Consider the following 12,306-nt stretch of genomic DNA (forward strand, 5'->3'; position numbering starts at 1 on the left):
TTTAGCATATTAATATTTTGGACAATATTTTGGCATAAGAAATGCTGACATTCATTTTTATCGGAATGTCCGATTTAGAGTTTCCTCTGGCAATTAATTAAAGGGACATCAGCCAGTCGTTTTGGTAAAAGGCTGAAACAGTGTTTAAATGACTGACCCTGCTTGGGAAACAGTGAAACTTGACAAAACACAGAGTTGTGAAAGGCATGAAACAAAACAAAACTGAAAAATCATAGAAAGTGTGTTTTCAGTAATCACTATCATATTTGCAGATGTTATTTTTAACAATAGTAGGTTGAGAATAAACTCCAGCAGATATGATTTTTAAGTTAGTGTACCTTTAATTGACAGTGTTGCAAAACATTTTACTTTACTGGTGTCTCTTTGCCCTTAGTGCTTACTTACAACTCGTAGGCAAAGAGTACTGTTTTTTATACATCTATAAGGAATTCTGTCATCTTACCATTAGAAACCCTTAAATAAGCAAACAAAGAGTGGCTAAATACAGTTGCAGTACCTATCCGGGAACAGCACAAGATCATAAATGTTACGAAATTATGACACGTGGGCGCTTTTTAGGGGGCAAACATCTTCATTTGGTTTGCCAGCTTTCTTAACGTTTATGAAGCGTCTGTCTGTTATAAGGCTAGCAAAAAATACCACTTTCTTTTGATGCAAAAGGAAAAACTATTTTATGGCTAACATGGCATTATAAATCTAGAGACGGAAAAGACATACACAACATCTTTACCATACCAGTGCAGGAGTGTTCTCTACTGTAGAAAGTATTTTCTAGCTTCTTGTGTAGTTAATTTTAAATATTTCAAAATCAACTTTAACAACTTCACCTGTGACACTACTCTGTAGTTCTAATAACGTCCACTGTTATGAAGTGTTTCCTGATTTTTTTCAGCCTAAATTTTCCCTTTCCTAATATTTTGTCTTGTTAGTCATAATTTTACCCTTTTGGATACCGTAAAGGATTCCTTTACTTCGTTAACAGAATTGTGTTTAAAAAAAAAAAAGTCTGTCTGTCTTGGGTGACACAAGTCCTCAAGCAGTTTTGGGATTTGACTTGTGTGGCAATAGTTAGAACATTTTGTGTCTGTGGACTCTTAATAGTAGCTTGTTTTGCAAAACTTTTTTGCTCTTATATTTGCAAATGTTGTTATCCTTGTATCTTTTGTGATATGTTTCAAGATGAGACCCTTTCATTAGGATAGGTCAGATGGGATTTCTCCTGTGTCCCTGACTGACTGACCCCATCTCATATGAGCAGAAATGCCACCCCAGCTAGGCAGAATTAGTACATGTGGTTTTTCACACAAAAGAGCTGCTGTGTTTTGACTGAGTTCTGTGATCCATATCTCCATCTGAGTTCTGATCACCATATTTGGGGTCAGAAAGGAATTTTCCTCCAGGACAGATTGACAGAGGCCCTGAGGGTTTTTTGCCTTCTTCTGCAGCGTGGGGCAAGGGATTCTCTGCACTTTGAAGTCTTTTTAAACCACGATTTGAGGACTTCAATGGCTCAGACAAGGTTTGATACAGGAGTTGGGTGGGTGAGATTCTGTAGCCTGCATTGTGCAGGAGGTCAGACTAGATATCATAATGGTCCTTTCTGACCTTAAAGTCTATGATTCTGTGATCCAACTCATAGACTTTAAGGTCAGAAGGGACGATCATGATCATCTAGTCCGACTTCCTGCACATTGCAGGCCATAGAACGTCACCCACTCCTGTAATAGACCCCTAGCTTCTGGCTGAGTTACTGAAGTCCTCAAGTCATAGTTTAAGGACTTCAAGTTACAGAGAATCTACCATTTACACTAGTTTATACCTGCAAGTGACCCGTGCCCCATGCTGGTTAGGAAGGTGAAAACCGCTCAGCGCCTCTGCCAGTCTGACTCGGGAGAAAATTCTTTTCTAACCCCAAATATGGTGATCAGTTAGACCCTGAACATTTGGCCAAGACCCACCAGGCAGATACCTGGGAAAGAATTCTCTGTACTAACTCAGTTGGAAAAATCTGGGAGAAGAAATATTTTTCTCTCAGCCCTCATGTCTGTCAGGAAATGTCATAGTGCATTATACAGGTGAAATTTTCTCTGATATAAGTTCACTTTTGTTACATCTGATTGAAACCTTGTCCTGGACAAAGGCTGTCTCATACAGTCACTTCTGCAATAATTCCTCCAGTTTGTGGGAAGAGCACTAGTTTTATCCTGACATAATTGTTATCTTTCAGTTTGGCTAGGGGAATTTTCTTTGACACCAGCATTCTCTTTTGTTGCTCTGTACTGAAATATTGTCCTGTACGCACCCCATAGCTTCTAGTATTAGTAACTGCTTTATTATTTCCTATTAGCCTTGTCCTCATCTCATCCTCGTATCATATGTCACTTTCAGCATAATGGCTCCTCACAACTTAAAGAAAGTCAGACGCAGGAATAGCAGCATCCTGCACATGGTATAGTAGGTATATGTGGTTTTGAACACTCTCACACTGCATGCAGTTGTTTGCATAAGTCAAAAGAGAGAGATGGATAGCTGACTTTGTCCTTTCTCACCCTGGCTTCATATCCTGGAGATGATGGGAATGTTGCATGTGGTAAGCAGTTTAGTCATATACTCTACTTTGCTTGCTGCATAAATGTAATTGTGCAGGACTTTCTGAAAAACAGAGTGCTAATGGTAGCCAGTAAAGATCTATGCCTTTCTCCACCTGAGTTTGGCCCATCACATCTGGGACTGCTGGAGTAATACCATGGAGTTCACTATGTATATAGAATCATAGAAGTGTAGGGTTGGAAAGGACTTCAAGAAGTTATCTAGTCCATCCAAAGCTGAGGCAAGATGTAAGCTGTGCCAGACTTTTTAAACATTCTACATGTGGTGCAAGATGTAAGCTGTGCCAGACTTTTTAAGTATTCTACAAGATGGACGCCGGCCCGCATTTGACGCCAGCAAACTAGTGAACTTGTTCTTCGATACTTGTTTCATACCATGTCTCTCTTCCTGCCCGTGAGAGAGGAAGGACAATAAATTAATAACAGGGCTCCTTAGTGGATAAAGGATGGCTTGTCAGCATGAATCAGGACAGTGGCAGCTGTAGCCTGAGGAGAGGAAATTGTGGCCAGCACTGACATAAATGGCTGTGTTGAATATACAAGCTGTTCTCCAGTGTGCATTCAGAGTTTGTGTTCAGTGCGGCGTAAGGCAGTTGGTATGTACTATAAATCATATTCAATAATGCTTCGGCAGTGACAACTGTGGGACAGTACTTGGGGACTAGACTGGCGGCAGTTGCTGCTTCTCTGTTGACTTTCTTGTCACCACGTTGATGATGTGACTGAGTGCTTTGAAGAGTGTGAATGAAACAAATATGGCCTATAATGGCAGGGTCTTGAAAAGCGCTGAGCTTCCTTTGGGAAGTGAGAATGGAGGATGTGCAGTGCCTCAGAGGATCAGGCCCTACAGCTCTAACCTGTGGGGTGGAGATTTGGAATTGTGGAACATCCTTCCCCCATTTATTTAGGAATTCCACTTTACAGGACTCTAAGGACTCCCATGGTTTTAAAGCAAAATCAGTAGAGAAATAAATCCTTCAGCGATTGCACATCTGACAATTGTTTCTTAAATTTATGTAAAGCTGAGAATTCCCTAAATCATGACATTTTAGTTTACTCCCCCAAACAAAACAATACCCACGAACAAAATAAAAACAAACTTAGTTGATTTGGTAAACGCCTAGAACAAATGTAACATTGTATCTAAATTTTGTCCATTCAAGACTGTATGTAATATTAGCATGGAACCTATTTTTGGAGGTAAGCATGTGCAATTGCTTGCATACGTGTGTGTGTGTGTGTGTGTGTGTGTGTTTAATTTATGAGTGGATGTGCATTGGGTATTTGCATAAACACAAGGCCAAACTGATTATGTGCATGGTAAACATCTATTTTTATTCACAACACATTTGTTACAGTACTTGCATGCATATGCTGCGAGGTCTGCTCAGATGTGTGCCCTGACTTTGAAAAATCGGCCCTACACATTTTAAAAAAACAAAATTTCCTGTGTGGCACGTGCTCAGACATACGTACATTCGTTCAGTCTTGTGGCTAAATCCTTATTTGTTTATTATCTGTGCAGTTAGCTAGGACAAAAACATGTATCCTTTTGTTTCTTGTCTGTCTAGAGAAGGACGATTATATCTTTTAACCTTAAAATTAGTTATTCATCCCTTAATTCTTAAGGTTGGATTGCCATCTCTTTTCCAGGTTGTTTCCAACTCCAGATTTCCTGTGACTAGGCAAACCAAAAATGGATTTTGGCCCCGTACTGGCTTTACTAGTTCAGAATCCGAGTCCAAAATATAATTCTGTAGTCACATCCCTTTTTTAATTATAATATCTTTCTACCATTTAAACTTTGCATGGCACCAGGTGGTTTTAACCTTGCAGCTGGCACATAGCAATGAGCAATGTTTTGAAATCAATTGATAGATGTAAAAAAAATCATTGGGAGAACTTCAAAATATGTATTCTAACATAAGAAGGCTCTTAGAAAAATTTAAATAACTGTGCTGATCATCTTTAAAAGTACAGAATGAGTATTTTGAGGGATGGTTATTTGTCCTCATCAGAATAGTATTGTAAGGAGTTTTTATGGTGATTCTACATCCTAAATATTTAATTTTCAGATGTTTCCTGTTTGTGAAAACATTTGTATGAATAGACATGTTGAGAGGTCTGTTCTCTGTTAATAATTGAGGCCAGTGCTTTTTGTTCTTCATAATTTCTCACTTATTGTCAGTGTGTTTCACTGTCCAGTCACTTGGAGTTGTTTTGAGTGTTTTTCTTTTTGTTTTTGAAGTGGACCCAAACATATTGAAATGATTTTGCTGCTACTGTTCAGGGAGATAACAGCACATATCATTGGAGCCTGTCGTAGCATTTTTGGGTTGATTTGTGAAAATTTGTGTGTCCAGAAAATAAATGATTATTTTTCTTAAATAAAGGTGTTTTTCCTTTTTTTTTTTGAGGGGAAAGGTGGAGAGAGTGAGTGAGCTGCCCAGTTTTTTTATGTCCTGCTAGTCTTCTGCTGCAGGAAAACTGCTTATGGTGGCATCTGTGCATAGATACAAACATTGAAAAAATATTTTTTCAAGGCACAATTCCAATGAAATGAATGTTGTGTACATTCTGATGAATTTTAGCGTGTTGGTAGGTCTTTGAAAAGGCTATCTAATGCCATTTTACTGTTGTGGACTGTTGTGGACTTGATTAAGGCCACAAATAGAATTGGTGCCAGAGATGGCATTGGAATAGAGGAGCCCCCAATGTGATTCTCTAGACCAGGCTGCTTCTCTGCTACTGACTTGCTTCATTATGGCTAGAGGACATAGCAGCAGCTCAGCAGAGGAGCTAATGTATCTGGAAGAAGCTGGTTGTGAGGGAGCTTATAGAAGTCCTAATGTCATCAGTGGCTATTTAGGCTCCCCCAGAGATTAGTCGGGGATCTTCCCTCAGCATTTATGGACGGGACAATTCATTTTGGTCTACCCCCAGTTTTTGTACCACTATAACTGCGTTGGTTGGGGTGGGTTTGTGTGAATTTTTTATTGATAGAACTATAAAGGGATTGTATACAGATTCAGTTTGTGAAGACCTTGGCTTGTCACCTAGAAATGTAGATGTAAAAGGCATAATTGTAGACATTTAAAGGAAGTATTTCTCTTGCAGCAACACAAATATCTCATCGTATTATGTTCTAACAATAGGATATAATCACAATTTATGGTAAAATGAAAACAAAGTCATATAATGGAGTGTCAGGCAACCTATAATAAATGCTTCCTTTCTAATGTCTGATACTATGTAGTGAGGTCTGTTCTAAAAGAAGGAAAGGGTAGGTAAAGATAGCCTTCAAATGGGCTACCTTTTTAAGAGCTTGTTTAGACAAACAGATGGCCAATTTTACCTTGCACTAGCCTACTGTCTGTGTGGCCCCTGCTGCCTTGTGCTAAATGTTCCCTAGTGTACTTTTGATCTACTTTGCTTTGAAACTGGAGTAGCTCAAAAGTGCACTAGAATGTTTACTGCACGGCAGCAGGGTCCAATGCACAGTTGGTGTGCAGCAGGCCAGTATGAGGTATAGTGGAAGATTCTGTGATTGTTGTTAAGAGGAGAAGTTATGGGGTAAACAGAGCCAAGGAGGAACACAGAGTGTGTCTTCTCTCTCTGCTGCTTCTAAAGAGAAGTAATTCCAAAGGGTTCGTTAATGATTTGTAATTATTTATAGACTTGAGGAAAAATTGTTGTTTTTCATCAAAAACGCATTGTGACAATGAACAATAGGTTTTCTTTCTAAGGGGTCAGTTTTGTCACCCTTAAACATATCAAACAGTATCTTACTCTGTGAGTTGCCTAGTGAAATCAGTTGGAGTAAAGTACCACTGTGAAGTAAGGATGGAAGAATTAGGCCCATAGTGAATAGCACGGGAGTGTTGCAATTGAATTAAGTCGGGCCAGGATTTCACCATTTAGTTAAAATTCTTCCGTCAAGACATCCGGAGACACGTTGACTGAGAGAGCATATTATTGACCTCCTGGAATAAAAAACACTACTTAGTCTAAAGAAGGGCAGTATGTGTAAATATAAGACTGCAGTATTTATTTGTTTCTTGTCTGTATAACCTAGACAACACATGTATAGAAACAGATGAGAAATTTTATGCATTCTTTCTTTCCCAAAGTAGTAAACTGTATCTCCTTGGTAAAGGTAACGGTTTGCATTTTAAATAGTTCTTTCTGTTTTTAGGTTATGGTCAGACTGGTCCAGTGTTTCAGCGAGCAGGTTATGACTCTATTGCAGCGGCTGTTTCTGGTCTTATGCATATCACAGGACCGGAGGTACTTAACTTTATTGTAAATTTAGTAAAGACCTTTTTCCATGCACTGGAGCTTTGTGCTGTACTTAATAAAATGGCCTGTAGAAATAAAAAGAATTAAAGAGGTTGGTAGCTGGAAAAATGAAATATAAGCTTTGATTTAAGATGGAAGAATTAGTCAGCAATGCAAGTCTCTTGAAGCGGTGTTCTCCCACAACAGGACAATATTGGCAAAAGCCTAGCATTTAGAATTAATTTATAATAAGATAATAGATCCTAGAAACAAGCTAGAAAGTGATCTTAGTTCTTGGTGGGTATGTATATGGAGTGTATACAGCTAGAAGAGTATTCTGGAATGAAGGGCCTTAAATGTCATATTCAAAATCTTAAAATAAAGAAAATGAAAGCATTTAAGTAATCTATCTAAAGTATTTCTAAGGTTCTGTCCCCTTGGTATTTAAATGCATAATATGTGTGAAAAGGGACATTGAAAGATCCAGTAATCAGCATGAGTTTGAATAAATTGTCAGTGGCTTAGTCACCACAGATTAAGTGGTGAATAAAATATCCTATAAAAAGGCTGTGATTTTGTTAATTATGACGTAACAGAAGTAGGGAAGGAACAGTCAGGCATCTCCTGCCCACACAGGCTCTCTCGCAGGATGAATGAAGAGCAATTCCCAAACAAATGGCTGTAAAAGGCAGAGGAGACATGAAGGGAACATCACCTCTAACCCTCTCCTGCAAAATCTGGGGATCAAGACCAAGAAGGCTGCAGATTCCCTTCCCCCTCCAAATCTTTCCCTGCCGTGGATGAAGGTTTAAGTGAAGGGTGCCTCTTTCTGCACCTGACATTGAAACCCTCCCTATGCTGCACAGCAGGGGTTTCTGCCCATGCCTCTCTGCTACCTCTGTACTGGGCACATGCTGTGTGGTTGTGACAAATAAGTATCACTACTGTACTACTCTGTCCCTAGCCAAATCTCCTGTGTGCTCTGAGGAAGGTAAAACCTCACCCCTCTAGTTGCCAATTTGTAATGTGCAAGTGTGATTGGTGGGAACTAAGGGCCTCTGAGCTCTGCCCAAACCCTACTCATGCATGAGGCTGTTTTTACAGATGGGACACCACTGTTCCTCATGCTAGCTAAGGTCCCAGAGGTATCTATCCCCAGCTGTCCAGCCGTATCTCAAGAGCTCTCTCCTCCACTTTCCCAGCAAATGAGGGGGATGGCTGGTATTTGGGTAACATAGATGTTCTTAACCACTGAAGTTTAATAAAAGGAATAATCCAACCATCAAGAACCTGGGAATGCCTCCAATATTTTGCCAGTGCTCGTCATTTAGAGGCCTGGATTTTATATGTATGTAGTAAATAAAATCCATAAGACTGTATGGAATTAATACAAAGATGAAACGATCAATTTCAAAATTACAATAATAAATTATAAGTAAGGTCCTTGCTATAGGGAGCAGTGAAATTTGAGAAGAATTTGATTTGGAAATAGAGGCTCAGAATTAAAAATAGATGTTCTATAAGAGAGAATTTGACAGCCAATTGGAGATGTTGGTCACGAAATGAGAACTATGAAGACCAAAAGCCTCTGAAAATACAGAAAAAGAAGTGTCTGTTTGAAGGTTTGCCAAAGAGCCGGGGTATGAAGCCATGTGAACCTGTAATGATTTGGTATAACTGGAGTGGCAGCAAGAAGAGTGGTGTAGCAGAAAAAGTAAGTAACAAGAATATGGGAGAGAGGGCCTGTTGTCTCAGAGACATGATTTCAGCAGAAACACTTAGTTAAATTGAAAATTTATTGGCTTATGTGTGGATTTCATGAGTGACTTTTGAGATTTGTATACGAAAGTTGACGTTATTTAAAGTTATTTCCCCCATTATTTAATAAGCAATGTATTCAGCTGTGATTGCTCTCTAATATCCTCTAAATCCAAATGTGACTGTTCACAAACTTGCCATTTTGGGGAAAGCGAGAAGGGAAGAGTAACAGGTGAGAGGAGTGGTGGCCTTGAGGTTAAGGGATTGGACTGTGGCTCAGGAAACCTGGGTTAAGTTCCTTTTGTGGGAAAACCTCGTTATATCTTATTTGCTCATCTGTAAAATGGGGATAATATTTCTTTTCTCCTCCACCTTTTGCCTGTCATGTCTATTTAAATTGTAAGCTCTTTGGGGCTGTGACCGTGTCCTACTATGTGTATGTAAAGCAATTTGCGCTGTGAGTCCTCATTCTTAGTTAGGGCCTCTAGATGCCACCCGAATACAAATAACTTGTATTCGACAAGCTGTAGAGAGCTCATGCTGCCCAAGGACTTGTATTAGACTTGTTTGGCAAGGAACAGGTCACAGAATTGAAAAGAAACAAGGAGATGGAATAAATACTGAAAGACACCCTGAAAACTAATTTTGTTTTAGTTCGTGTAATGGTGATGATGGTGACAACATGTCTTGTTGCTCCATTCTTGTTGTGTAATACATACAGTATGTGGAATAGATCACCTGGCTGTGAGGTTCTCCTTTGAGTATGTTTCAGTTTGGATCCCACTGTAGGTGCACATATGGCTCGTGCTTGTGAGATTGGATTTTTTTTAATAGAAGTGTTCACTGGGGCAGCTCATGCACCTTGTGTCACCTCATGCTCCTATGTGAGGGCATAAAGGACAGACCAAGTGAAACTCTCCCTCAGTTCCCCCTTACCACCCATGGCAGTGAGATGGAACCCACTTAGTGTCTCCCCTGCTATTTTTCTCTGAGATTTAAACTTGTCTTCTAGATTAGTTTGTGAAGAAATACTTCACCCATTGTACCTTTGTTAATTTTTTTTAATTTGAATTTCTTAAAAAAGCCATCTAAACAGAAATATATCTCCCTGTGAAACAGGGCAAGGTGCCTCGTGCCAACCTCCATAGTGGCCTCTAAACCTTAAGAGTTTAACCCTGTACGACCTGTGATGGGCTCTTTCTCCTGGTTGATGGGCCTAGCTGATGCCTTCTCAGTCTAGGGAGAGCCACATCACTGAAAAGTGCTTTTGTGTGTAAATCCTTCGTGGCAAGGGCTGCAAGTGGAGGATCCAGCAGCCAAAAGAAGTCAGGGAAGAAAACTCAGTTGAAATTGATTTTTGGTCACATTGATGCTGATCACCCTGGCACCAGGGCATTCAGCACTAGTGCTGGCAATCACTTCAGCACCAGAACACTTGGCACTGACTATGTGTCATTGGAGCCAGCACCACCACTCCAAACTAGGGGCAATACCAAAAGGAAGGGCTGAATGAAGACCAGAGACAGCTCCGAGCATAGAGAGGCCCTGCCTCTGAGAGAGGAGAAGAGGCATCACTCCTCTAAGGATAGGTGTCTACATCCAATGCCAAAGGAGTGGTGCAAAATATGCTGACACTGCTGGCATCAGCACTGCTAAAGATATCAACACCAACCTTCAGCTTGCTCCAATTGTGTGACCAAGGTATGTCCTAACAAAACTGTCAAGATCCCTGCTGGGGACAGCATTGGCATGGGAGCTGGAGCAATGGTATCGAGACATCATACTCAAGGAGACACCCCTCATCTATTTCCTGTATCACCTATGCTTGACTGTCATCCAGTTGGGAGCCAGTCTTTGATAGCTACCTTGCCCCTTTCCATCAGGCTTGGTCTGATACCTCCTCAGACAAATGGTTGTTTGAACGTAGTTGCCCACGGATGTTCCAGTCATTTCCACAACCTTCTCCCTACCTAATCCCTTTCCCTATCTCTTCAGAGACCCTTCTTACAAGAAACTGTTACAAAAAGAAGTGGCCTTGTTGCTTCATCTGGGATGTTCCTCAGGAGTACAGGGAAGAGGCTTCCACTCCTAATATTTTTTTCCCCTGAAGATTAAAGGAGGTCTTCATCCTATCCTAGACCAGAGAAGACCAAACAAATATATACACCACCTCAGATTCAAGCGATAGTGCTTGCCTCCCTCATTGCATCTCTGCAGGCTCAAGACTGGTTTATGTCATTTGACTTTCAATATATATGACTTCATATAGTCATCCACCTGGCCTGCAGGAAACACTTGATTTGATCTCATCATGAATGTCATTACTAGTACAAGGTACTACCATTTGGACTCTTCATGTCTGTCATGAACAGATAGTTAAGGGTTAATGTCTCTTTTACCTGTAAAGGGTTAACAAGCTCAGTGAACCTGGCGGACACCTGACCAAAGGACCAATCGGGGGACAAGACACTTTCAAATCTTGGTGGAGGGAAGTCTTTGTTTTGTGCTGTTTGTTCTGTTCTTTGTTCTCTCTTGGGATTAAGAGAAGCCAGACATGCAACCAGATTTCTCCAATCTTACTGAAACAGTCTCTCAGGTTCAAGATAGTAAGTAATAGATAGAAAGCGGATTAGATTTATGTTTGTTTTCTTTATTTGCAAATGTGTATTTTGCTGGAAGGATATTTCACCTCTGTTTGCTGTAACTTATACTTAGGCTGGGAGGGGGAGTCCCGCTGGTATAGGTAAAGCTGAGACCCTGTAAACATTTTCCATCTTGATTTTTACAGAGATAATTTTTACTTTTTTCTTTCTTTAATTAAAAGCTTTTTCTTTTAAGAACCTGATTGATTTTGTCCTTGTGTAAGACCCAAGGGGTCTGGGTCTGAACTCACCAGGGATTGGTGGGGGAAAGGAGAGAAGGGGGAGAAAAAGGTTAATTTCTCTCTGTGTTAGGATCCAAGGAGTTGGGATCAGTATCTCTCTCTCAGGGAGAGTCTGGGAGGGGGGGAGAAGGGGGGAGAAGGTGAATTACCTCTCTGTTTTAAGATTCAAGGAGTTTGAATCACAGTATCTCTCAGGGTAACCCAGGGAGGGGAAAGTCTGGGAGGGGAAAGGTAGGGGGATGGTTTATTTCCCCTTATGTTAAGACCTAAGGGGTTTGGGTCTTGGTCTCCCCAGGGAAGGTTTTGAGGGGACAAGGAGTGCACCAGGCACTGAAATCTCTGGTTGGTGGCAGCGCTATAAGATCTAAGCTAGGAATTAAGCTTAGAAGGGACATGCAGGTCCCCACTTTCTGGACGCTAAAGTTCAAAGTGGGAAAGAGATCCTGACAATGGCACCAAGGGTTTTTATGAAATGCCTAGCAGTGGTGGCAGCCTGAGAAGGCACGGCATTCATCATACTTGGCTGTTGAGGGCAGATTGTAGTGGGAAATGGTGGCAAGCTGGAATGTATGCTTGTCTTATTCACTCATCTGAACCTAGTGAACTACAAAAAATTGTCACTCACACCATCTGAGATGATAGAGTTCACAGGAACTGTGATTGACACCCGACTGGAAAAGGCACTCCTTCCCAATTTAGTGCTCCTGAGGCTCATGGAACCTGTGTTCGAACCGCTCTCAGAACGTTCTTTTCATC

The 12,306-nt window shown here is 40.6% G+C and overlaps 1 protein-coding gene across 5 annotated transcripts in view; it reads left to right on the forward strand.

The window, feature by feature from the left end:
• Positions 1–12,306, forward strand: part of SUGCT (succinyl-CoA:glutarate-CoA transferase) — a 477,812-nt gene that overhangs the window by 54,157 nt on the left and 411,349 nt on the right. For all 5 annotated transcript variants that reach the window (XM_050937744.1, XM_050937745.1, XM_050937747.1 and 2 more), the window contains one exon: positions 6,826–6,917. In XM_050937744.1, coding sequence (XP_050793701.1) covers positions 6,826–6,917 — 92 coding nt within the window. The remainder of the gene's footprint in view (positions 1–6,825; positions 6,918–12,306) is intronic.

This window comes from Gopherus flavomarginatus, chromosome 2, assembly GCF_025201925.1.
Source record: "Gopherus flavomarginatus isolate rGopFla2 chromosome 2, rGopFla2.mat.asm, whole genome shotgun sequence".
Lineage (NCBI taxonomy): Eukaryota > Metazoa > Chordata > Testudines > Testudinidae > Gopherus > Gopherus flavomarginatus.